Below are 27,325 nucleotides of genomic sequence, written 5' to 3' on the forward strand. Positions count from 1 at the left end.
TGGCCAAATCCTGGGGACAGATGATTTCTGACATGCTATGATTAGCCAGTGGCTGGCCTCAGAGATGCAGTGCCAAACCAGATATCTGTCTGAGCCCATGGGAAGCACCCCTTGTGATCAATTATGTGATCAAGGATCAAGTCCTGGTTGTAGCTATTCACTGCTTCCTGCACCTGAACTATTTGGGGAGACATTTGTCACCTTGAATTAAACCTTGGGCATTCAGGTTGTGATTCCTCTGGGCGATTCCTCCAGCCAAGGGTTCTATCCTCTCTTCCTGCCCATTTTCACAACAACCCCCACCCTTTTTAAAAATTGTTTGCTGTAAACCCTGATTTTGTATTCAGAGAACATTCCATATTGTGGATATTTCCTTTCCTCACCCCTCACTTTGAACTCATTATAGGGGGGAAAGTAAGCAACAAGTTACAGTATAGGGAAGAGTACAAAGGAGCTATTTCTGAATAATAAAACTGGTGAGGCTTCCAGTTCAGCTCCCAAAACAAACATCCCAAGTTAGCTCATCTAAACCCCAGAAGGAGCCAGAGATAATCAGGGTCTCAGCTCCAGAAGCAAAGCCTGGAAACTGTATAAAGTAATAATAAAGATGACTGTGCCCTTGAGCATGCACAGAGTACCCCACGTCACCACTAAATAACCATAGCCAATCCTACAAAGTTAGGGATTAGGCAGGAGCAAGATTTCCAGGTTGGTGGTTTGGGATTTGAAGGAGGTTCAAGCATTAGCAAATCTGTTGTGAAATTAGTCTACATCACCTTGATGCTGGGACTTGCTCATGCTTTTGTTACAAACTTAGTAAGTGAACTCGTGCAAAAATCAGGATGTGGTGGGATTTTGGGGTGTGTGTGTGTGCAGGGATAAGGAGGACTATTGTGGCAGGAGGAGAGGAATGGATAGAGGTCATTAAGCAACCAAATAGACAAGAAATGAGCACTGGATCTGTTTGCAGATACGTGGTTTCAGGGTGTACGGTTCCACCATAATGAGGCCTAGAAACTTGAACTATTTTTTTTTTAAATCCCCACTGCAAACAATACCTTCACAGAACAATTATTTTCACAGGCACAGCACAGCAGAAGGCAGAATTACCTTTCCTATTCGTCTGGCAACTGGAGCACAAAAACATTCATTTTGCCCAAATGCAATCATAGGAAAGTTGTAAGCTGCCAAAGCTCTGTATGGCAGCATATATGACTCATGCCCCACCGAGTCTCCTCTCTCCATGGCCTTTGCTGAACCTTCTTAGTCAGAGCGACTGCGTAGGAAGAAGAAGAAGAGCTGTAGAATGGATGCTTAGCACACCGTCAGCATCCCAGAACTAGTAACACTCTGTTTTAAGATGAGTTTCTCTCAAGGTCCCTCATCCCCAGGGCCCAAAGTGCCCTGGTTAGATTCAACCAGATTCTCTGCTTCACTTCTCCTGATTGCAGGGAATCTGTTCCAGAAGAGGCTCTCGCCCTGGCGCAGGATTCTACCAGGGCCAAGGGTTCCTTACATGCCAGCTGCCAGCTAAGGATCGCTCTACTCCATTGCAATATTCTCTTCCAAAGAAAACCTGGAACTGGAATTTACTTCCTTCTGGAATGGGACATGGTGAAATGTAATCGGGAGAGGGGAAAAGCTTAAGCAATGTTTGCCCAACTCAAATTTTCTTTAAAAAATGAATTTAGGATTCAGAATTTAAGTGCTGAGTCATGGGTTTAGCTTTCATAGTGGGAGTAGAGAATTATCAACATTCATAACAGACCCTCTGAGGGTCCCTATTTTCCAAATACAGTCCTGGATTTACAGAAGCCAGAATGTCCTTGAATGTCCCGCTTTTCCTTAGGACATCAGAGAAATGTTGGAGGGTCATAAGCTGATAGGTAATGTGACTGTCTTCAAATTCATGGACTAATACGTTGAATGGTAGTCCAGGTAGGGAGGGGCAGGTGAAATTCAATTTTGTTGGCATTTTAATGAGAAACTACCCTAATCCACACTTCTCAGCCAATATGCAAAACCAAACCATGGCTCCCTTTTAAAATTCACACTTCTTCTAAGGTTGCAGTGAAGTTCCCCAACCCACCAATGTCTATAAAAATGCATTTACAGTCGTACCTTCAATCCCAAATGCCTTGGTACTCGGATGTTTTGGCTCCCGAACACCACAAACCCAGAAGTGAGTGTTCCGGTTTGCAAATGTTCTTCGGAACCCAAACGTCCGACGTGGCTTCCATGGCTTCTGATTGGTTGCAGGGGCTTCCTGCAGCCAATCAGAAGCCACGCTTTGGTTCCCAAACGTTTTGGAAGTCAAATGGACTTCTGGAACGTATTCCGTTCGACTTCCAAGGTATGGCTGTATTAAGGCGGGGTGGGGCTGTAGTAGGTGAAAGTGTTCATGCCACAACAAGGCACCTATCATGATAAGTAATACACACGAAATCAATAGGGAAAAATTCTTGCAAAAATGTACTTCAGGCAAAGCTCCATTTTTAAAAAAGTGTTTATTATCAGAAGTGTGCAGTAACATGCTGATGAATTTTCTGGAGAATTCCCCCCCCCCATGCAGATTGCAGACCCTCCTAACTGTCCCTATTTTCTAGTGACATCCCTATTTAGAGAAGCCGTCCCGGTTTCTAATATGATCCCAGAATGTCCCGCTTTTCCTTAGAACACCCCTATTTTTATTAGAGAAAGGTCAGAGGGTATGGAGTTATCTGACCCCTGAGCCGTCTGAAGGCAATCCTGTATAGGGAAGTATTTTTAAAAAAATGTTTACTGTTTTATTCTGCTTTAATATATGTTGGTAGCTGCCCACAGTGGCTGGGGCAATGCAGTCAGATGTGTGGGGTATAAATAGTAAAATTATCAGTGTGTGGAGTGGGTTGGGAGGACTGAGCCTCTTATGCTAGCTGACTGACCTCAGGTGTGATGGACGATACTGTCTCATCATGGGGAGGGTTCAACTTCCAGGGTGGTCTGTTTCCACACAAGGGACATGAGTGTGTAGATGAGTGCCCATATTGTCCTTGGCCTCAGGCAGCAAAATATCTTGAGCCAGCCTTGGCTTGATGGGCAACTTCAAGTCTTCTGCTCACCCTTCTTAGCTTCTTTCTTTATACGCCAGACTTGAACCTGGATGGCACTTCCAATAGAAGATAGTGTTCTACAGAGTGCAACCTGGGCTCTCCAGGGTTTCAGAGCAAAGGCCTTCTGAGAGATGCAGAGGACTGGACGCATGCCAAGAATGTGCTCTGCCACTGAGCTATGGCATCCCCCGTACCTCCCGCAAACCTGCTGTGCGAAGTACAGGTGCAATTTGCCCGTCTCCGGAATTGACACCTGGGCTCTTGAACACGCCGGGCGAGTTCACTTTTATGATGCTGGCAGTGACGCTGCCAAAACAATCACACAATTGGGAATCGTCCGGCAAGAGGTGAGGAGCAGGCAACAATTCCACCCCCCACCCCCACCGCCCTTTCCCTCTTTTCATTCTGGTAGTGATTGTCTGACTTGGAGGATTTACATAATGACACATTTATAACTCTTCTCCGTAATAATACGGAAATTGTTCCAGCACGGTTGCGCAAGAGCCGAAAGGATTCTTCCTGCCTTACTGCGTCAGACCCCATTTCCCCCACTGACCTCCTACACACTCCAGGCAACTGTGTGTTTGACTATGCAACAGTCATTAATACCAACACTGCCTCCAAAGTTAACCCATTGTGAGGCCAGCTCTCAGGAATACACACTTTTAGGTGGTGGAACTGGAAGGCTTCTAATTGCCCCAAAGAAAGAGCTATGTGTAGTAACGTGGATTTAGAAGGGGAAATGGGGAGTCCCCGGTTTGAACCCAACTGAGTGTTAAAAACAATACAGCATTAAATATTAAAAACTGCCCTAAACGTGTAATATATTGACCAGCTTCAGGTTTGAGGGGGGCCCTAGTGGGTCCCTTCCTCTCTTTCTCGGTCCCAGGAAAAACTTATTTGGGTGGGGTGGCTGTCGTCCTAGACAGGATGTTAGGTGAGGAGCATTGTGGGAAACTGGACCGGCTACCTGGGGCTGCTCAGAGCACGGGGCCAGAATTTTAAGCATTCCAGGGAGAGGCATCAGCAGTGGGTCTTGCCTGGGCCCTGGCAATGGTCCAAGGATGCCAGGTGACAGCACCAATCCTGTATGGCTGTCACAAATCTGCAAGGAGGCCTTGGGCAAGCTGCCATCTGATCAGCCTCAGACACCCTCTCTGTAATGTGAGAAGAACAAAGCTGACCTACTTTGTGGGGCTCTTGCACCGCAATGAGGGAGGCGAAGGGCTTTGAACATTTGAAATGAGCTGCGGAAGTCTAATTATGATTCCCAGGACTAGTTCTGTCATTAGGATGGGTGGGGTGTTTGTGCGCATATGGGGAGGACGTCTGCCGGAGCCTGGTCAGGACTCCATTATCAGGACTGTCCATTATCAGGACTGTCCATTATCAGGACTCCAGGGCAAGTTCTGCCCTTCCCTATAAAGGCATATGGTGCCATGATTGCTAAGCAGTTTGAGGATAAAATAGTCCGTATCTATCTTGACTCCAGATGCTGTTGTTTCTACAGATCAGACCAATGGTTGCAACCAGAGCACCATCTAGTTTTATGTTTATTGCCACAGATTCCCCATCCCTGGATGCTGTGGAAGGCCAGTTGTCTGAGAAGGTGGATGAAGTGCTTGGAGGAGGTGTGGCCAACCACACGTCTGCTTGACCTTTGGCTCACCTTGGCTTTGGTTTTTAGCAAGGTGCCTGGGTCCAGGTTAGTGCCTCACTGTGAAAGGGGCTGGTCCTGATTGCCTTGAAAGACGTGGCTGTGTGAGACCACTCCCTGGGTGGACCTCAGGGATTCTAACAGCTACCAGACAGATATATATATATATATAAAATCTTCTTGGGCAAGGCAATTGGGTGAGGTGGTAGTCCTTCAACTCCAGGCCTGGTTTTGGCACAGTGCCTTGGCCAGACCTATGGACGGAGGAGTGTAATCCTGCTAACTCTCCTGGCTCTCTCTCTGGTGCTCTCTCTGGTGCTCTCTCTCTCTCTCTCTCTCTCTCTCTCTCTGTGTGTGTGTGTGTAGGTTTCACTATCATCATAGCCATGGTATCCCTGGGGAGAGAGTCTGCCCTCTTATGGAACTTTCTCCCTGGGGAAGCTCACCAGCTGCCTATGTTAAGCACCAAGCTCTTTCCATCACCAAGGAAAGAGACCTCTCACCCCAAAAAGGCTTTTGCCACTGTGCTTTTCCACCTTCCAGTTTTTAATAATAATAATAATAATAATAATTTTGCATCTGCTTTTGGTATTTTCTTTCTACTTTTACATGTATAAACTGTCCTGATAATTGCACATCGGAGGGAGGTATTAAAACAAATCTGATAAATGAATGTCGAAAAAGTGCTGAATTTTGGTTTCCCCCAGTGAAGTGACCAAGGATATAGAAGGAAGTATTGGGGTGCACTTTGGGACACACCACTGAATTGGGTGCTAAATCTGCCCCCTGGTGACACCAGCCATTGTGAACCAGGCTGCAAAGCCCCATTCTGCCTGTTTTCTGTATCTTGGTCACACCAGAGTGTGACGGATTGCTGGATACTCTAGAACTGTGCTTCCTTTTAAGCAAGCCACATGTAAATTCCCACCAGGCAGTGGCGTAGCGTGGGTTGTCAGCACCCGGGGCAAGGCAAGTAATTTGCGCCCCCTAACCCGTGGATTTGTGCCCCCTAACCCATGGATTTGCGCCCCCTAACCCATGGATTTGCCCTAACCCCAGATGTTGCGCCCGGTGCGGCCGGCCCCCCCTGCACCCCCCACGCTACGCCACTGCCACCAGGGGTTCCCTTTCTAAAAGGAGGGTGTTCTGGAGTCTGAGCCTGCCAGGAAGACACTACAGTTGACCTGAAAGCAGCGAGAGCTGGCTATGATAAATATGCAGTGAAGGTAAAGTGCCCTGCCCATGCTAAGAAGGATTCACCCCTGCTATCACTTAACATAGTGAGGAGGGAGGCTCACTCTGCATTCAAAAAGAAAGGCAATGCAACTGATGGAATCCACATTTTATTCAATCTTTTGAGAAAATTCTGCTGTTTGTGTGTACACAAAGCTCCCCCAGTTATCATGTGGCAATGGAGACTTTCCCCTTCTGCACTGGGATGGGGGTTCCAGAAAGAGAGACCCTTTCTAACCAGCCCCTCTAACCAACCTATATCTGAGAATACAGAATGCTGGGTTGGAAACCACAGTTTATCCTGTCACACAGTTTGCTCCAGCAGCCAATGGAACATTATTGTTTTCTTTTGCAAGTGGTTTAAGCAGAAATTATTTTGCTCTTCCTGCCTGCAATTACATTTACAAACATATGCAAGCAATTATTCTTTTATCTCCCTCCCTCCCCTCCCTCCCTCTGAATAATTTCATTTAATAGTGATAGTTTGTTGATTGTTCAAAATGTATAGATAAGGGTTTAAAATTTATCCAGCACTGCCCAATGAATCCTAGTTCCAAACAGGCAATTTTACCTGACTTTGGGGTTTATCCACCAGGTTGTTGTTGTTTTTTTACCTGCCTGGGCTTTTTCATGCTTCCTTCTCTGCTCTTTTGGACTATACACCCATGTCTCTCTTTAATGAGGTTGTGGGCTACTCTTTAAGTAAAGAAATGTGTCCTGGGTCCTTAGCACCCAATCAGTTCCTCTGGTCAACCCAAGGAAAGGAAAAGGCTATAAAATGCTGTTATCCAAGGTATTTAACCCTCAGCCAATTGAATGGCATTTCCTTTTGAACACTCCCACCTGGCCGGCAGGTGCATAAAAAGAAAAGGGATGGTCCCAGTTGCACAACAACCACAGCCTGCTGCAGAGCTCAGACTTTCTTTTCTTTTTCTCTGGTATTTTCCTAGTCCATCTTTTTTTTGGGATCCGCCAATCATGCTTTTCTGGCACAGCCAACCTGATCATTACTGGCCAAGCCCGGGGGAAGTGTATCCTTGCTCTGGAAGCAACATTATAAGGTGAGAGGCTTTCTTTTCTCTGCCTTGCCCTGCCCTGCCCTGCATTTCCCTTCCCACCCAACGCCATCCGCAGAGGTCGGGGAGGTGGAAAGTTCATGCAGAAGCCTGAAATTTATTCGGGAAGGGATGCGTAGAATAGTGGCAGGAGTTATTGGTGCCGCTTAGAACCATTCAAACAGCCTCACCATAGACCAACAGCTCATCTAGCCCGCTTCCAACATCAGGTCTTGTGAAATCTCACAAGCCGAGAGGGATCTGCTATTTGGAGGTAGACTGCCTCTGCACAGGGAGGCTCCACTTCAACTATTCCGGCTGATATCCCCTCCACAGACTCACCTCCCATGGATTTGTTTGTGACCTATTTTAAAGCCACCTACACTAGAGGCATTGCTACATCTTGCAGCAGTTAAGTTTCCTAAACAAATTCCTGGAAATTAAGCTTCACAGCACAGAAGCCAAGATTCATCTATGCGAGGGAGACTTTATGGACTTGTGAATGAACCAATGATTTGGATGGATCTCCCGTTGCTTTCCTTCTTGGGTTCACCTATGTTTGTTGGCTCTTTAGGGGTGCTTTGTATCCTCACCTGCAAGACTGCTCTAGCATGCCTCGCCAGTCTCCTCCCAAACTGCTGTCCAGAGTTTTTCACCTCCTGGTTCTTTCTCCTCTGCCCCTTCTTCCTTTGCTCTCTCCACTCTGCTGCTCTTGCCCACCTCTGCATCTTTCCTCAGCCTCCTATCTCTGCCTTCTGCCATGGTTGCAACTCTCGGAGGGGGGTCTCCTCCTCTACTCTGCCTCCCTCTCCCTAACCAAAAGCTTCCTTTGAACCTGCTCTGAAGCTCACCTTTCCTAACACCTCCTCTGCCACCGGGATCTCTCCTTCATCCAGACTGCAACTCTGCAGAGGTGGATTTATTTTTAAAGTCCAGAAAACCACCCCAGAGGCCTCTTCAAGCCCTGAGCGTGACAAGCGAGCCTGTTGAAGTCTAGATTTTGCAGCCGCCCACAAGTTCTGTTAAACGGTTCCATTTAAGAGTCCAAGGCCAGAGAGATGCAAGAGGCAGGCAGGCAGAAAGAAAGACTTCTGTGACGTACGTCAGGTGGGCGGAAGACAGGGACTGACCCCAAGCCACCCAGAGAGCAACCTAGCTAAATGCAGAGGGTATTGTCGAAAGCCTTTTTGCAGACTCATGACATGTGAAAACAGGCTTGCGCATAAAGAGACTCACCCGGCAGTCTGGGGTAAAGAATTGCCCCCCAGGAGAGCGGGCAAGGAAGCTTTTGTCAAGCAGAAGAGAGCGGTTTCTTTTCTTTCCCCCTTTCTTCCCCTTCGGAGCTGTTAAATGTGCCACTAACGAGTAACTCAGCTACATTTTGGCAAGCCGGCTAATTATAAATTGGGCAGTCTAGTAACCTTTGCTTGCTTTATTTGTAAGACGGATGTGAACGTTGTCAGTGCTGGACAGAACGTGTGAGAGAGATGCTTTCAGACAAAAGCTGTGTTCTACTTAAGGCACATTGAACATTCAGAAGTGGGACGAGGGAACAACAACACCCCCCCAATGCCTTATGACTCATGATACTCCTACATAGAAAGGGCAAGGATGTAGAAATTAGCAGGTAATCTGCGCGTAAACAACTAGCCATACTACACCATCTATGCACAGGGAAGCCACTGTTGGATTCGGCATTCCTGACGTTTGCACAATGCATGCATGTACGTATGGAGTTTTCAAGTGCGTTTGAATACAGTCATACCTCATGTTACGTTTGCTTCATGTTACGTTCTTTCAGGTTGCGTCCCGCGGCGACCCGGAAGTACCAGAAAGGGTTACTTCTGGGTTTCGCCGCTCGCACATGTGTTGCTGTTTAGTCGTGTCCGACTCTTCGCGACCCCCTGGACCACAGCACGCCAGGCACTCCTGTCTTCCACTGCCTATCGCAGTTTGGTCAAACTCATGTTTGTAGCTTCAAGAATACTGTCCAACCATCTCATCCTCTGTCGTCCCCTTCTTCTTGTGCCCTCAATCTTTCTACACGCACATGTGAAGAAGCGCTAAATCGCACATGCGCACAAACACCAAATTGCGCTGCACACCTGTGTAGCTACGGTGCTTCAGGTTGTGAGCTTTTAATGTTGCGAATGGGCCTCCGGAACGGATCCCATTCGCAACCAGAGGTACCACTGTATGTATGTTGCATTTATGCCCCACCTTTTCCTCCAGAAACCACAAGGAGGTACTGTATACATTTAATCCTCACAACAGACCTGTGAAGTAAGTTAGGTTGAGAGGCAGTGACTGACCCAAGGTCTCCCAGTGAGCTTCATGGCCGAGTGGGGATTTGAACCCTGGGTCTCCTGGGTCTTAGTCCAACACTCTAACCACTACACCAAACTGGCTCTCTGCCTGCAGGTTACTTCCTTCATGTACGTGATGTGTATGCAGGAGTTTCTCCCCTCAGCTGAGTATAAAATCACCATTTGTAAGTGCCCCTCTCCCTTGCTACCTGCAGGGAACCCCTGACTTTGCCATTCCTGAAACAGGAAGAACCAAACAGCATCTCCACGTCGGCCGAACAGCACTGCCCTTCTTTCCAGTACGTTCTGTGTGCCGCTACCTCTCCAGCTGTCAAGCAGCATGAGGAGACCCTTACCTATCTCAACCAAGGTAAGGTTTAGGGCAGGTGTGTGTGTGTGCTGAGGATGGAGTGAACTTTGCCTAAAGGCTGACCCCTAGCGGTGAACATAAGGCATGGACAGATGTGTTGCCTCTTCAATATACGCAGTGAATAGGATGGTAAACATCCAAGAAGCTTAAAAACAAACAAACCCAACAGCTCAGGCTGGCTTTTACAGCTCAGAATGCTACTAGCAGTTTGCTGAGGTTTCAGAAGGTTTTGCATGGATGCAGACCATGCTGATAGGTTTTGACCTCCAGATATTGTTGAACTCCCAACTTCCACCAGCCACAGCCGGCATGGCCAGTGGTGAGGGATGAAGGGAATTGTGGAGGGTGACACGGCAGGGGCGGGGGATCCTTGGCCCTGCAGGTGCTGCTGAACTACAACTCCCATCAGTCCCAGCAAGCATAGCCAGGGGTGTTGAGAGTTGTAGCTCAGCAATATCCGGAGGACCAAAAGTGCCGCACACGTGAGCAAGAGGCTTCCCATCCATGACCCATGTAAAATTCCTGCTATATCAAAGGCGCTAGACTAGAACTCAAGTGAAATTTCAAAATTTTCAAGTTTTGCAATTTGGATTTCAGCATCAAAGCTTGATTCAGAATCTGACATTTAACTGATAGGCTTAAAACTGGATGCTTTCGATGGGATGTTTTCTGGTTGATTAATTATTCAGGTTAACATAAAATGTATTACATCATATTGCAAGCTGCCCATCAGATACTGTCAAAAACTAAAGTTACAAATGTGCCCAGGAACCTCTGCTGGCCGAATACCTCAGTTGGCAGAGCGTGAGACTCATAATCTCAGGGTTATGGGTTCAAGACCCATGTTGGGCTTAGATATTCCGGATTCTTGACCTATTTTTATACATCAGCCTCCCATTCCTGACAGATTCTGCTCTTTTCCAGGGCAATCTTATGAGATCCGGATGCTGTGCAATCCCAAGATGGGAGAGTTTGCAGAGGGGCGCAAGTTACTGAAGGTGAGGATGGAAAGGGAGATTTGACTGGCATTTTAAAAAACCAAAAAAAACCTGGGATGCTCATAATGCATAATTAGCTTATGAAATTCATTGACACAGTGTATGTTGCAAAGGTTTTTTTGGGGAAACAAATAAATGAGTATATAGAAGATAGGCCCAGCTAATAAGTCATAACAGCTAGATGCACGATCTCTCTGTTGAAAGCAAAGGTCCCAGATGTTGGGATATTCCCACCAAGCCTTGCTTGTAGATGCTCCCTTCTCATTCCTGCTCTTCTGTTATTCATTTGCTAGCAAAAACATTTGGATTTCTGTTTTCTTAAGTCTGAATGTTTTCAACATTCTTAATTGGGAGTGCTTTCAGACATATGCATTTTAGGAGAAAACGATGCGTAAGTTGTGTTTGATGAATTGCACTTCCCCAGTGGTAGAAGTGGATCCTGGGAAATCTCTGACACCTCCTTCTCCCTGTCAGAGTGTTGTCAGGGTGGTATTCCATGACCGGCGACTACAGTATACTGAACACCAGCAGCTGGAGGGATGGAGGTGGAACAGGCCAGGTGACCGCATCCTGGATATTGGTAAGTAATGATTCATTTTTTAATTGGGCCCTGGAGACTTTGTGCCCATTTAAATGCTTCTAAACCTTGCTTCTTTTAAACCTTCAACATAACCTTCAGTCTTCTGTAACTGGGAATGCTTGATGATGATTTTAGAGAAGATCAGATTGAGTTTTTTGTAAGCGAAACCCAGTCAACAGAACAAGGATCCCCCTTAAGAAAAGCTTCAGCTTCAGTAGAAAGTAACAGTAAGTGCTAGGATGCAGTGAACATTTGCCCCACTTCTATGAGCAATTAGAAATTCCAGGGGCACAGGGCTCCCTTGGAAGGAGGTCAGTAGTTCACATTACTTCATTAGGGTGAATTAGGGTTATCAATGGACTTCTAACTGAATGGAAAATTAAACATGTGTAAGGTAATAAAGGAGAGAAACTGGAAACCAGGGGTGGGGTGGAGAGTCTAGAAGGGAAGAAGAAGTAAGTAATTTGGATGTTAAATTGTTAAATTATTCAAAATTGAAAATAAAATATGAAAAAAGGAAGGAGGCTTATTAGAGTTTTGCAATGTTTGCATTTATTTACAAATGTAGAATTGTGCATAGGTGGAGGGGTTGCTTGAAGACTCCGAAGTCCACTGCTCCCACATTATAATTTAGTATTATAAAAGTACATTATAATTATAATATAACAACAACAACCCACCCTTTCCCATAAGGTTCCAGTGCGTGTTACAACAATTTTTAAAAGAACATTAGAAGCAGTTAAAGCAACTTAGGATCACAAGATCTAGGGATCAGCAAACTTTTTCAGCAGGGGGCCGGTCCACTGTCCCTCAGACCTTGTGGGGGCCGGACTATATTTTTTGGGGGGGAAAGAAAAGAACAAATTCCTATGACCCCACAAATAACCCAGAGATGCACTTTAAATAAAAGGACACATTCTACTCATGTTAAAGCACGCTGATTTCCAGATCGTCCGCGGGCCGGATTTAGAAGGCAATTGGGCCGGATCAGGCCCCCGGGCCTTAGTTTGCCTACCCATGAGGATCACAAGAATAGGGTGCATCCTAAAAATATAACATCTCAAATGTCACAAGGCCAGAGGTGTGTTTTCAGCACTCACCAAAAACTGTGTAGTGAAGGTGCCAGACACACTGCTGTGGGGAGGGAGATCCACAACTTTGGGGCTGCCACAGAGAAAGCCCTCTCCTGGGCCGCCCCACAATCTTCTGAGGTGAAACATCCAAGAGCATCCCCTCTGCCAATCCCAAGAGGGTCTGTAGCGAAAGAGGCGGCCTTTCAGGCATTTGGGGCCAAGTCATTTAAACGCTAATGTCAGCACCTTGAATAGGTACCCGAGTGCCTTCATGTCCTTTGCCTGAAGCAGGAAAATGTTTGGGGCCTGCCCTGGAGACTCATCACTGGAATATCTGCTCTATCAAGGTCTTTTGACAAGACTAAGAGGCCGGGCAGGTCTTGCCTCAGGGCAGCCCTCATTGGCAGCGGCTCTATTCACAGAAATCTGGTGAGAAACCCGCCAGGGAAATCTTTGTCCTTTTCTCATGCATTCTGCTCCTAACCTGGGGCTGGGCGAGAGATACTTTTATGTCTCCAAATGCCTCGACTCCCACCCTGACATTTCAAGGTTTTCTGGAGCACGCTGTCCTGCTCAGCCACTGCTTCGCCAGCACCGCTTCTCCACATTTATCCAATTCTGCATTCCACTGGCAGAGTCTTCTTCTTTACGGTGAGGTGGACTAACAGTATTTATGGCACTTTAAAAGAACATCATAAGGGAAAACAAAAAGGGGTTTTGAGTATAAAATAGTCAATGGGGAAAACAAAAGAGGAAAGAGAGGAGGAGAAAAATGCAGTTATGTGGACTTAAAATTTGGTTACTGTTGGGAATAAGGAGCAAAAGATTCTTAAGGCAAAGTCTCCGTGGGAAACTTGAGCCCAGAAGAGGGATTTGAAGGAGGGCAGTGGAGAGACAGGAGGCAACAGCCCAATTTCTGATTTACTAAAATATTAGGAGAAGCAAAAGACAGTCTGTCTTGAGAGGCGATGGGAGAGATTCGCTGGGGACATCTAAGCAGAGGCTGGGTTGCACTGAGCAGGGAAGGTGTCGTTGAACCCTGCACTGTGGATCGTGCTCTCAGCAAGGGGGCTCAGATGAGAGGATCTCCAAGATCCCTTCTATGATTCTATGTGCACTCCCAGGGAGGGAGCTCCATGCACCCTCCTCCCCAAGGTGGACACCCAGCAATTGTTCTGATTGTAAGCTTGCCCTGAAATCCTGACCCCCTCTTCCTCTGGTGGCCAACTACAGATATCCCCATGTCCGTCGGCATCCTTGAACCTCATATCCACCCGAACTTGCTCAACACTGTGGAATTCCTGTGGGACCCGACGAAGCGGACTTCTGTCTTTGTCCAGGTAAGCAAGCAAGGTGGGGATACCTGCCGGTAGGACTCCTTGACTCCTACAGTTGCTTTCTCCTCCTTTAGGCCTTTATTCCCTTTCCCCTTAGACCAGTTTTGCTTCCTCTGTATTCTCCAAGACATACACCATTGGCGCTTAATGTAAATACAGTATGTGTAAACGAACCTGTATGCCTTCAGCAATTGAATAACAAGTAGATGTTGTTAGGATAATAGCAGTCAGCAGATGCAAACAAACACGAGTCGCAGTCATAATAGCAGGGGCGGTTTTAGGGTGGCATAACCGGTACTGGTCACAAAGAGCACCGCACTTCAGGGGGTACCGAAATAATGCTGTAGAAAGGAGCGTGATAGGCATGTGTGTGTGCGCACAGGCTGAATTTTAGCGTCGCTGAAATTTGAGAACCCAAAGTCCACCTCTGGCAATAGTACTGTAAGTAGGAGCTGCAACGAAATGTTGAATTGCAGACAAATAGAAGAAGACACCTTCACCCCAGTATGGCTCCCCTTTATCACATACACAGCCCAACAAGACAACGACAAAAATCCACCAACAGCATACAAATCAATATGGCTAACCTGATCCAAAACACCCACCCACCCCACTCACACACGAAAACAAAGACCACCACAGCCAACCACAAATGAATAACCACACCCAAGGCCAACCCCAACCTCTCTCACCACCAAAGGAACACAAGCAAACAGCAAAGAACCTGCACAAGCAACGCTGACACCAAACCCTACATATAGTAAATAAAATAGAAACATCGCCACCCGACCCCACCCCCACCCATCTTCCCCCCCCATCTTCCCCCCCCCTCCACCTCTTTCCCCCTTTTCTTCCTAATGTCTCAACAAATGAAACTGATTTGTAAAAATGTTACATGGGGGGAAAATACGAGAGACATTGCACACTTCTGTAAATCAACAAAATCTTTAATAATAATAATAATAATAATAATAATAATAATAATAAATGTCGCAGTGCAAAAGGACCGGGATTCCAGCCACTCCGTTCCGTTCCCGCTGCCCAGCAGTCAGTCAGTATTCTGTGTTCACTGAGCATGCTTAGCCTTCATTGGGCTGTTTCATGGAGCCCGCCCCCCCATGGATGGCTTTAAAAGAGGATCAGATAAATTCCTGGAGGATAGGGCTATCAATGGGTAGTAGATCTGATAGAGATGTTCTTCCTCCACTGTTGGAGGCAGTGATGCTTCTGAATGCCAGTTGCTGGAAGAGAGGACTCTTGCGCTCAGGTCCTGCTTGCATCTGACTGGCCACTGTGAGAACAGGATTCTGGGCTAGCGGGGCCAATGCTCTTAAGAAGGCCTGCTGCACTTCTGCAAGCCTTAGGGTTCCCCAGACATTCAGATACTTCCCCTTGTTTACGTGTGGCATTGTTTTTGGCCCCATAAACACTGGCACGGGTGCCTGAGCATTGGAACTAAAAGGGGTGTTTGCTACCACTCTGGCCTCGCACATGAAACGAGCAAAGTTGTTTTGTACAGACTCTTGACTGTAACAAGGCTCATTTCCACTCAGCTGCCCAAACTGGAAGAGTCCTCGCTCAACAAGCCTGCGGGATAGCTCGGTCAGTAGCGCACGAGATGCTTAATCTCAAGGTTGTGGGTTCGAACCTCATGTTAGGCAAAAAATAAAATAAAATAAAATCCTTCCTTCCTACTTTACAACTCTGTGAATACCCCCTATTCCCAGTTGATGCTGCTTACCTGTTTTCTGACCTTCCTCTTCCCCCACTCTTTTTTGGGTAACAGGTCCACTGCATCAGTACTGAATTCACATTACGCAAGAACGGTGGCGAGAAAGGTGTTCCCTTCCGAATCCAGGTGGACACCTTCCGGTCCAATGAGAAGGAGGAACATGTGGAGCACTTGCACTCAGCCAGCTGCCTCATCAAGGTCTTCAAGGTAATGCTGCCTTGCCCAGCAGGAGCTGGTGATCAAACCTAACACCTCCCCCCCACCCCCGTAGCAGGATCCTCCCAGCAAAGAAGCCTTGCTATAGAGCTCCTCTTTCAGAAAGCTGAAAGCAAGCGTAAACAAGAGAGTGCCTGCTCTGTGTGACTCGAGCAAATAAGCCAAGTTGCATTATGCAAACCTGAGCCCAGTGAATTTGTTGGGAGCACCTAATAGACTAGTGCGCCGTTACTAAAACTAAGGGGGTATGAATCTGATTTGGCTTCTGGATGGAATGCCCTCTAAGAGCAAACCCTATGAACAGCAGACAGCAAGCAAGACCTTGTTAGTGGTGCTGCCCAGTTGGGGGCTGATCTGTGACAGGGCCTTTTCAGTGCTGGTTCCCTATCTTCATCATTAACTTTCAAGGTTGTGTTTTTAAAAAAATCCTGTTTATCCAGGAGTTTGGTGGCTAAAGAATTCTATCCCAGGCAACCCTGCGATCATTGGATAGAAGAATGTTTTTGGCTGCTTTTATATTTTTGTTTGTTTAAACTGTAACTGGTTTTTGATGTGTTAAATTGTCATTGTTTATGGAATATTTTAATCTGTTTTAGAATGTTTGCTTTGTCTTTGTTTTGAACGGCACCTTTGTCTCCCTGGGCTCCTTCCAAATATAGGCAGCCCCCCCCCACTGTTTACATGTATTCAATATGTAAACAACTATGTATAAGCACATCTCACCAAACCCAGAAAGACATCACTGAAACATCGCTAAAAGGGCGGAACAGGGGCAGGCCAGGGTGTTTGCAGGCTTTTTCAATGGGTTTCAATTATGCGTGATTTCACCGATGTGTGAAATCAGAACGTAAATCGGGGGGGGGGGGGGGCTATCAGTAACTATATACAGGACCATACTGTAAGTGTAGGTGAAAATCTGATTTTATCGATATAGCAAATGTGTACTTTTCAGCCCAAAGGAGCAGACCGGAAGCAAAAAACAGACCGGGAGAAGATTGAGAAGCAGTCCCTTCAGGAGCGTGAGAAATACCAGCCCTCGTACGAAAGCACCATGTTGACAGAGGTACGGGTTCCCTTTCTACAGCAGGGACTGAGAATAAAAGAATTGTTGAGTTGGAAGCGACCCCAAGAGTCATTTAGCTCAGCCTCCTGCAACACAGGAATCTTTTGCCCAACATGGGGCTCAAACATGCGACCCAGAGATTAAGAGTCTCGTGCTTTGCCAACTGATCTATCCCAGCCTTATAACTTGTGGGCCTTCAGGTATCGTTGGTAGGGCTGGGCGATAGCAGCTTTTCAACATTGCAGAATATCACCAGCCCAACATCGAGGTCTGGCGATATACCATGATATTGAAAGAACAAGCTGCATTGGCCTCAGTCTCACCCCAGTGCCTAGTGGGCTGGGACGCAGAGAGAAGAACAAGCTGTATTGGCGCCTCGCCAATGCAGCTTTTTTCTCCCTCTGCGCAGTAATGAGAGCAGAGTGGGATGGTGGTTTCACTCAGCGATATATCTGCCACCGCTCCCGAGTTCCTCTGCTAGCAACACTTGCTGGAGGAAGTTTCTAGTAGAGGGACTCAGGAGCAATGGCGGGTTCACCAGCGATATACCGTGGAGTGAAGCTGACATCGCAGTCTGCTCCTCATACTGGTCCTGGCCAATATATGGATATATCGCCCAGGCCTAATTATTGGACTGCAGTTCGTACCATCCCTGATGAGTTGCCATGATGGCTGGGGCTGAAGTCCAACAACAGGCTCCCCCCATCCCTAGCTTAGAGCCAGCTTCCCCAATCTGGAGCCTATAAGATGCTTTGAACTACAACTCCCATCAGCCCTAGCCAGCACAACCATTCTGTCGGGGGCTGATGGTCCAAGTCCCTTCCCATTCCTAATAGCCCCTTAAGTCCTGGCATCTTCGTTGTTCTATACTTTTTCTTTATTCAAATCAAAGCTCCACGAATAGCCACATTCTTATCTCACACTGCTTTTGCTAGTTATAGGGGCAGATAAAGAGTTAAGCAGGGCACTAAAGCCTTGTCCACTGGGAATCCTCCTCAGCACCCCATCCAGCATCTAGGTTTTCAGTGGGCATTGCCCACATAACTTCAAGCCTACCATCCATAAGGACTAGGAACCTGCTTTTTGAACAAAAGCTTTCTGCAACCACGCAGTGCCATGATGCACACAGCCCTTTGAGAGGTGTTCTCTGAAGTAGGAGGGCTGTAGCCCCAAAGCTACACCCTAAACATTCCACCTAAACATTAGGAAGAACTTCCTGACAGTAAGAGCTGTTCGACAGTGGAATTTGCTGCCAAGGAGTGTGGTGGAGTCTCCTTCTTTGGAGGTCTTTAAGCAGAGGCTTGACAACCATATGTCAGGAGTGCTCTGATGGTGTTTCCTGCTTGGCAGGGGGTTGGACTCGATGGCCCTTGTGGTCTCTTCCAACTCTATGATTCTATGATTCTAAAGCACCAGAGGATGGGTGAGTGTGTGAGATGTTGCAGCATCCAAGGCCTAACATTTCTCTCCTGGTCTTTGTTTCCTCTTACCACCTTTCCCCTCCTTTTCCAGTGTGCCCCATGGCCAGAAGTTGCCGGCAACCTTCACAGTCCTCCGACCACCCCTGGACTTGTCTCTCCCCATCCCTTCAAGCTTCAGACCCCTGAAAGGTAAGCTGGGCAAAGCGAGAGCCTGTGGTAGCATGAGAAAAGAACCTCATCCTTTCAAAGCCCTGGATGACTCCCCCCCGCATTTGTCCCGACTTGCTTGCACAAAGCTCATGCGGAGGTCAGACTATCTCCTGTCTTTATTAAGCATTCCTTCCAGGGCTGTTAAATGACATTGAGGATTCGTCCCGATTTGTGTCAGCTGTGCTCATATGTCTTCCTGTAAACTGTTCATCTTCCCCACACTGTCCAGGGCATTTTCCTGTCACTTGCCTAATCGTGGCAGGTCTCTCTCTCCTCCCCACCCCCAATTTAGCGGATTTGTTGTGCTAGGGCGACAGAGCGCTTCTAACTGCTGCAATCACACAAACCTAAATATCTGGTCTGTGTTTGAATCCCTCCTGCAAAATGCTGATCATCTAGAGGTGGACCCTGGCCATCGAAACTGAATACAGTGGTACCTCAGGTTAAGAACTTAATTCATTCTGGAGGTCCATTCTTAACCAGAAACTGTTCTTAACCTGACCTGAGGTACCACTTTAGCTAATGGGGCCTCCCGCTGCCGCCGCGCCACCAGAACACGATTTCTGTTCTCATCCTGAAGCAAAGTTCTTAACCCGAGGTACTATTTCTCGGTTAGCGGAGTCTGTAACCTGAAGCGTCTGTAACCCAAGATACCACTGTAACCCACTTTTGTTCCTCTGGTTGGCAGGATGTGCTCCTCACCTGGCTACACCTTGGATAGCTCATCAGAGAGCACGGCAGAGGTAAGCAGAGGACGGGACACACACCGATAGGCTGGCTTCACCCTCGTAAAAGTTTCCATCTCTTTCAGTTTAAATTTTCCAGGCACTGGTGCAATCTTAAAATGTTTTTATATGATACACTGAGAAAGCTGCATCTCAGAAAACCACACAGTTAGGTTCATTTTTCCGCAGGTCCCAACTACTTGGGCTTACCATGAAAACCAGGAGGCGTATTCTAGTAGTTTGCATTTATTTGTTCAGATTAGGAAGGTAAGAGTAGCCCTGCTGAATCAGGCTAGTGGCCCGCCTAGTCCCGCATCCTGTTCTCGGTGTCCAACCAGATGCCTGTGGGAAACCCACAAGCTGGATTCGAACGCAAGAGCCCTCTCCCCTCCTGTGGTTTCCAGCAACTGGTACTCAGAAGCATTACTGCCTCCAAGCATAGTGGCCCTGTGCCCCTGGCAGAATGTCTAGATTGCGCCCTCTAGCCATGGACAAATTAGCTTCCTGCCTCTCCTCCAACCACCCCCTCCACCCATTCAGTTCAGGGACACGGGTGGCGCTGTGGTCTAAACCACAAAGCCTAGGGCTTGCCGATCAGAAGGTCGAGCTCCCATTGCTCAGTCCCTGCTCCTGCCAACCTAGCAGTTCGAAAGCATGTCAAAGTGCAAGTAGGTAAATGGACGAATTAGCTCTTTCTGCCTCTCCTCCAACCACCCCCTCCACCCATTCAGTTCACCCTCTATTACAAACCTTTTATGAGGCAATAACAATATTTTTATTTATAGACTTTTTTTTGCTGATTTTGCACCCCTGGTGGGGGTCCGCCTCACCACCCCCTAGCTATGGCCCTGGCTCTGCCGTGAGTGTGCAAAATGCCTGGAAATCCTTGGCTGATGTGTTGATTCAGAAAGGGTTCCCTGAAGGCTCTAGCACAGGGGTCAGCAACCAGTGGCAAGGGACTATTTGATGGCAAAGAGATCTGAACCTTGCCCCTGCCCCATAATCCCAATAGGAGTTTTGCTAGCTTGTGCCTTCTCTTGCTTTGCTTTCCCAAACATGGAATGAGAGTGACGCCCGGTGGCAGCAAATGGTTTTACTTTTAGCAGCCAGCATCCGAAAAGGGCATATGCATGTGTGTCACTATGCCTAGGAAAGGACACACCACACACAACAGCACCAGATAATTGTCACTGGCTTGTCCAGGTCAACATTTTTGTTGGTGTTGCTCTTCCAAGCAACACCAATGGGAGCTGAGGAGAGAGCCCAAAGGTTGTCGTCCCCCCTGCACTGAGTTCGAAACATGCCACCTGCAGCCTACACCACCTCGTCCAGGTCTCTGAACTGATTGCACACAAAGGCTCTCAGGAACAGATTTTGAAGATGTTCTTTTTTCAAATTCCTGCCAATAATTTGTCCTGCAGCAGCATAGTGCCATTAACTGCCATCTCTTTTATTTCATTTACAGTAATTTTTTTTAAAAAAACGAAATCCTAAATATTCATGCAAGTCATCCAGAGACTGGGGGATGTAGAAGGATATAAATTATATAAATAATATGGGTTGGTGGCATTACAGCAACCCCACCTTCTAGGTAGGGCTTCAAGTTTCCTGGGCTCAGTCCTAAAACATCAAAGTGACACTCCGAATCCAATCATAGATGGTTGCCTGGAATGGGTGAAGCAGCACTGTTGAATGTTTAGCAGGCTCCTACCAAATCTTCTGGCACCAGCCAGCAAAGTGTGGAAGCCAAGAAACTCCAATTGTTCTTATACTTGGGCATTTATATACTGCCCAAGTATAAGAACAATATATACTTTGATGTATCTGATCCCCAGGGCCCTCTGGGTTGTAGCTGATGTTGGTTTTTCCATGTTTCTCCCACTCTTCCTTTCAGACCCTGAGCCCTAGTGCTTCCATCTTGGAAACCCAACAATGGTTACACAAAAACAGGTTCCCCAATTACTCCCGGATTTTTGCCAGCTATACAGGTGAGGCTTTTCCTCTTCCAAGACATAGCTCGTCTCCCCCTTGAAATGTTGATTCACCCCCCCCCCCACGTGCCCTTTTCTGGTCTTCCACCAGAACACCCCCCAGCCTACAAACATTTTTTTTAAGGCATGGAGAAATCTCTCTGTCACACATTTTTAAAGTTCAGAGAAAAAGCCAACGCTTTGCACCACAGAGCAAGCCGAGATTTAGATTGCAATCTCCGCAAGGCAGACGCCTGTCTCTGATTATGCGACAATGTAAAGCACCAGGTACATTGATGGTGTCGTATAGTCACAAATTAATTGGCTGTGCCAGTCCCCGACACCCTGGAAATATTTTAAGGGGTGGAGGAAATTAACTCCAAGGCACATTGTGGAGTGAGCCTTCCTGAAGCTGTGATGGGCTGGACAAAAGCATCAGAATTGACACTGGGCCAACTCTGTCTTGAGCCCAAAAAAGCTCATTTGGTAGAGCATGAGACTCTCAGTCCGAGGGTTGTGGGTTTGAGCCCCACAATGGGCGAAAGATTCCTGAATTTCAGGGGGTTGGACTACATAAATCTTTGTGGTCCCTTCCAACTCTATGATTCCAAGTTATTTTGCTCCCACTGCTGTCCCAGGAAGATGCACTGTGGATTTTACAACTTCAGGACAAATTCTGAGCAGGGACCATTTTGCCAACAGAGTCCTCTCTTTAACTTCCTCCCGCAGGAGCTGACTTGCTCAGGCTCTCACGCACGGACCTTGTGCAGATCTGTGGAACAGCAGATGGAATCAGACTCTCAAATGCGCTAAAGGCCAGGTATGGAATTATGTTAATTTCCCCCTCAGTTAAAATTGGAGGGGGGGGGGCAAAGCTAAAGGGAAGAATATTACTATTACATTTTGTAAAGAAGTCCTCAAAGTAGCTTAGTGTTGATAAAACATACACAAAGGGTCAGGCTGCAATCTTCGACACACTTACTTGGGAGAAAGTCCCATTGAACTCTATCAGGATTATGTCTGCGTTAGTTGGTTAGCTCGTGCTGCTGCTAATGCCAAGGTTGCAGGTTCAATCCCCCCATCGGACAGCTGCACTGCAGGGGGGTGGAAAGAACCCTGAGGGACCATCTATGATTCTCGGTCTAGCCAATTATTCAACCCAGCTTCATGTTTGTTGAATCAGAGAAGGCAGCTGTGGCTTCTTCTAGCCCACAACCTTCTCTGGCCTGCTGAAGCAAGCAGGACTCAAAGTGCAAGTGGGGAAATGGGAATGGGAGCAAAAGGAGCAGGTGGAACGCACCACAGCTGACTCACCGCCTAGCTGCATTTCAAAGGTTAAAGGGAAATCTCTGGGCTGTAATCTGGTAGGCCCTTTTTATCATTAAATTTGCATCTCCAAGGAGCTCCAGGTGATGCATGGGGCATCATCCTATTTGTTAAGGTGCCTCCGGCATCCAAAATTATCTACGGGGCCAGGCACCAGCTAGGGAACCCTTAGGGCAAATGTCATCTAAGATGTGACCAGCAGCTGCCATCTAGACCAGTATAGAGGGTGATGTCACTGGGTTACACTAGATGGTGGTCCCAAGGTCAGGATGCTGCTGGTGGCATGGGAACCTGAAGCAGGGCCTTCTCTGTGGTGGTGCCCCACTTGTGGAACACCCCTTAGAGAGGCGTGGGTGGCTACAACACTAATGGGTTTCCCTTACAGGGCAAAGCCCTGGGGATGGTGTTTAGTGCAGTTGGAAAGCTACTCTGCATTAACCCTGTCGGTTGGGTTTGATGGGAGACCTCACTTCTAGAGGGTCATAAATTCTCAATCTTTGCACTACGCCATCTTACTAGGTATTGATGGGCTACAAAACTTTGCCTCCCCTCAGGTGTGTGCGCCCTCGGCTCATCCTTTACGTGTCCAGGGAGGTGGAAACAAGTGGGAATGTCTCTCCAAATGAAGCGTCTGGTAAGTCAGTGTTACTTTCCCAAGTTTAGAATTAGAGACCTTTATCTGGCTCCATATATTCGCACCTGCCAGTGGGCAGGAAAAACCTCTTCGCTTTTAAATGACACTTTAAAACATCCCACAAAGGACTTGCACACCCTCCCTGGCAGCAATACTAATGTTTTGATGTTTGTGTTTGGCCCGAACATTTGTTTTTGGAGGCACCAATTTCAATCCCCTTTGTTTTAAAGTGTGGGGTTTTCCTTTTCCTTTCCCCAAAGCCCTGTACCAGGAATTGTATCTGGAAGAGCTGACCGCCAGCGAGCTGACCAATAAACTGGCAGAACTGCTCAGCCTCCCAGCCAACCAGATTCAGCAGGTTTCCAGGCAGGGGCCGACAGGAATTCACATCCTTGTCAACGATCAGGTATGAGCCTTATTTTCAAGTCTAATACCATGGCCTCCTTCGGAAAGGGGCCAGAAGCTGTAGAGCTGCCTTGGCCCAATGTTTTGCCACAGGAACCCCAAAGTGTATTCAGAAGCATGAACCAGGGAGCTACAACTGACCTTGCAGCAACCTGGAGCATGTTTAGAAATGGAACTTCCCTCCACATGAAACCATTTTACTGTATCCAACACTGTTGCTACAACACAGGAGTGGTGTTTTTGTTTAAAGAGTGTGCTTCCATTAACATTACTAAAACCCTGTGTAGATCAGTATTATCCCCTTATTAGTTTGCAGGCAGGAGAGAGGCTGGTGAGTTGATGATGGAGATATTTCAACCATGGAATGTCTGGTGCAGAAGACCTGAATAAGCCACATTCTTATGATCAGCTGGATAACTTAGTTGGTTACAGCCTGGTGCAGATAATGCCAAGGTTATGGGTTCAATCCCCCGTAAGGGACAGCTGCATATTCCTGTATTTCAAGGGGATAGACTAGATCCTCAGAGTCATCTCCAACTCTACAAGCTCAGAAACAGTGCTAAACTTTACAAGCCCCATCTAAGAACCCTTAAGCATTCAAACTAAACTCTTGGGTCAGATTAAATTTGCATAAATCTATTTTCAAAAACTAACACTGTCTGTGCACATACACTCACATGCACATGTTATATTCAGAGTGCCACCGGGTCTTATGCTTGCCTGCTATCTCTTTTGACACATCATGGCCATCTGCCACTGAGATGGCTTGAGGTCTTTGGGGTGCCTTTCTTACACAAACCCAGAATCTCCAAGTTGACTTCAAACCTGCTACTAGGGGTCTGGCCAGCTTCTAACCTTGCCTTGTTGTTCTCTCCTGGGTTGCCACAGATGGTCAGAAATCTTCCAGACGAATCATCCTTTGTAGCAGCTGTAACAAAAGGTAGGTGAGCTTCCCTGTAAAAATGAGCAGAATCTTGTGGCACCACCTTACAAGCCAACTCATTTGTTGTAAAACTGACTTAAATGGGCTAGAGTTCAGTCAGATGTACTCTCAGTTGGCAATTCCCCCCCCCCTGCACATTGGGGGGGACCCCCAAACCATGGAGACACAGGAATAAGGAGAAAATGGTGAAAATCTAACACATAGACAATTGTTCACAAATGCTTGTGCCATGATAATTTGTTAAGTCTTTAAAGGAAGCTACAAATCTCTTTACCATTTTTGTTTTTAGCAGTTTCTCTCCTGCCTTTCTTCCATCATGAAGGCAGATTTTCAGTCAGTCTTCCATGCAGGCACTGACCTGACTCACTCGTTCAGTCCAACAAGGGTTCTGTATCACATGCACTCAGTTTGCAAATCATCTTGTCTCTGTGCATAGACAGATGTGTTTTCCAGCTAAGGATAATTCTTTCTAACAAAGTGGATTTTAGTGGACAAATCCTTTTGCCACAATAAATGCTAGTCTCTCAAAGGCTCTTCCCTATTCTTTCGGTGTAGTGGACTAACATGGCTTCCTCACCCTGAAAAATCAAAATGAGACGTTTTGGAAATACGGGGGCAGAAGAACCCTAAAGCGAGCAGCCCATTTGAAGGTGGTCCCCTGTAAGCCCAGGAAAAAATGCCATATATTCAGTTTGGTTTACAATATATGACATTAGTGATTATAGGAACAGGGATCTGAGTTCAAATTATAGTTTTAAACAAGGAGTAATTTGACGGCCTTCTTCAAGCTACTCCTCACCTCAATTTGCCATTCCACGTTAGAAACTTAAAAGGTGGTGGCAAATAGTTGGTATTAGCTGAATTGCTTGGGCAAGGGCACAGAACACTCCTTTGCTGGATCTTGCACAAGGGCTCACAAAATGCCAGAGTTGGCCCCAAACCACCCACTTTGAAATGATCTCTAACAAGCCCAGTTTAGCCTAGTCAAGAAGTGCAGGTAGCTTCCCTGGAGTGGCAGCTAGAACCCCCAAGCTAATAGTTCTTACCCCCTGGATCTGTATGTATGAAAATATACAAAAGCCACCCATTCACTGGATGAGTAAGAAACACTTGGAAAATGACTAATTTGTGTTGTGTGTCACTACAGCACAGAACACAGAAGGTTATCACTTAGTTCTAAAATAGACCCGGACCTTCTAGAAGATGACACGACGCTGGCCTCCAAGAAGATGAGGAACAAACGGATGCAGAAGCAAGCATAATAATAATATATAGAGAGAGAGTTACTAAAAACCACAAGTTCACTGTATCTCACTGAACGCAAGATTTTGCAAGGCTGAACTCTTCAAGATCTGGAGCCGAAGGACCAAACTGGCTTTTGTTTGTAGCAACAGAGATCTGCATCGAAACTGAACACAGAAACAACTTTCCATCTGGCATCTGAAATTTGCAATAAGAGGGTGGGAAGCAAGTTGATGAGCAAGCAGGATGAGCAAACATGCTTTTTCTTGATAAAGGAGGCAGCAGAGATGTCAGTTATACATGAGAAAGTATCCAAGGAAGATATATTTGTGTATAGGCTGTATAGGATAAAATTAAAAGGGTTTTTTTAAATAAACAAAAAACAAAAAACAAACCTCACAGGCTTTTGCTACAGTATTGAAGTTCCAGCACGGTGTCAATAATTGGTTAGCAGAACTGTTGCAAAAGACATATGGCTGTTTTTTGGAATATGTTGTCCTGACATAACCATTTTCAGAATGGCTGACCTGCATCTGACATGAGGTCTTGGGAGCAACAGCTTCCTGACAACGCCCACTGCACAGATGGGCACCAGGGATCTAGCTGGGAGTGTAAGGGGTCTCCTAGCTATCTAAATGCTTATACTGCTATCCTTTATGTGGTATAATTAATCAGTTCTCAGGCGCAAGCACATCTTTAATCTTCAAGCAGTACCACAAGGCAGAGATTACCAGTGTAGCTTGCTCAGAACTTCTCCAGCTCCTGCTCACAGCCCAACTTACCACAGGGCACAATTTACTGAATAGCTTGGCCCCTGCAAACAGAGGCCAATTGTATGTGCGAAGGAGACACCACCACGCCCTTCCCCAAAGTGCTTGACAACAGTTTTAGTGTGCATGCATGTTAAACTGGTTCGCTGAGTTTCTGCTGGGCAGGACAATCTGTAGTTAGAATGTCAAGCTGGAGAGATGTATCATCATCACAACTGGAGAAGATGGATGGGACAGCTGCACACTTGGCAGAATGAGAATCTGTTAATGGCACATTTCTTAAAACACCAAATGCTTGACCTCCAGTATGTATTCTAACTTTCAGGATATAGCGAGGTCACTTTAATAGCCAGGCTTGTTTGTCTGGTGCTATCCAATTACAGGAGTCTGGATGTCAATTTCTGTGTGTCAGTTTTATTAAGGAGGAAAGCCAATCAAACATTGAAAGGAGGTGGTTCATAAAAATCTAACGGAAGCTTTAAGCTGCAATTCTACATACTTACCTGGAAGAAAGCCCCACTGAATTCAATGGGGCTCACTCACAAAGTTTCATAGGATTGTGCCAATGGTTACGAACTCCAATGTTGCACTTGATCTGTAGACCAGAAACACAAACTATTCCAAACCACTAGCTTTCAAATGTCTTTTTCCAAGAAAGGTATATGCCTTTATACTGCTTAAAGCATTTGTCATGTATTAGTATTAACTGCAATCTAAAAAAAAAAAAATCTATTTGTATTTTGATGTATTTGTCTATGCCTTTTTATATTAAAAAACAGCTGTGATTTACTGCCATCTGTTACCAGCTGGGTGTGTGTTTTAATGGTTTTTAATCCTTCCACACTATAGGGGAACAGTAACAGAATTATAAAGTAATCAAGAGTGGCTATTTTTAATGTACTTGTGCAACCACACTTGTGACCTGGAATTTCTCCCCTTCCACATACGGGAAATCTTCTAATAACCT

The 27,325-nt window shown here is 46.5% G+C and overlaps 1 protein-coding gene across 4 annotated transcripts; it reads left to right on the top strand.

Annotated features, from left to right (window-relative positions):
* On the top strand, positions 1-27,153 carry LOC310747799 (transcription factor CP2-like protein 1). 4 transcript variants are annotated; one of them, XM_083582988.1, is made up of 19 exons: positions 1-816; positions 1,452-1,621; positions 2,675-3,439; positions 4,658-4,797; positions 6,933-7,043; positions 9,559-9,713; positions 10,638-10,711; positions 11,186-11,291; positions 13,598-13,704; positions 15,488-15,640; positions 16,602-16,712; positions 18,225-18,322; positions 19,032-19,086; positions 20,963-21,056; positions 21,768-21,858; positions 22,919-22,998; positions 23,259-23,404; positions 24,292-24,343; positions 25,494-27,153. In XM_083582988.1, the coding sequence occupies exons 3-19, from the start codon at positions 3,224-3,226 to the stop codon at positions 25,529-25,531; spliced, it is 1,827 nt and encodes a 608-aa protein (XP_083439114.1). In that variant the 5' UTR covers positions 1-816; positions 1,452-1,621; positions 2,675-3,223; the 3' UTR covers positions 25,532-27,153. The 4 variants fall into 4 exon arrangements, with proteins under 4 accessions (XP_083439114.1, XP_083439113.1, XP_083439115.1 ...); XM_083582987.1 differs by lacking the exon at positions 2,675-3,439 and having other exon boundaries at positions 4,603-4,797; XM_083582989.1 differs by lacking the exons at positions 2,675-3,439; positions 6,933-7,043 and having other exon boundaries at positions 4,603-4,797.
* Positions 27,154-27,325: the final 172 nt, after the last annotated feature.

Source organism: Podarcis filfolensis (assembly GCF_964270895.1).
Source record: "Podarcis filfolensis genome assembly, chromosome: 13".
Taxonomy (NCBI): Eukaryota; Metazoa; Chordata; class Lepidosauria; order Squamata; family Lacertidae; genus Podarcis; species Podarcis filfolensis.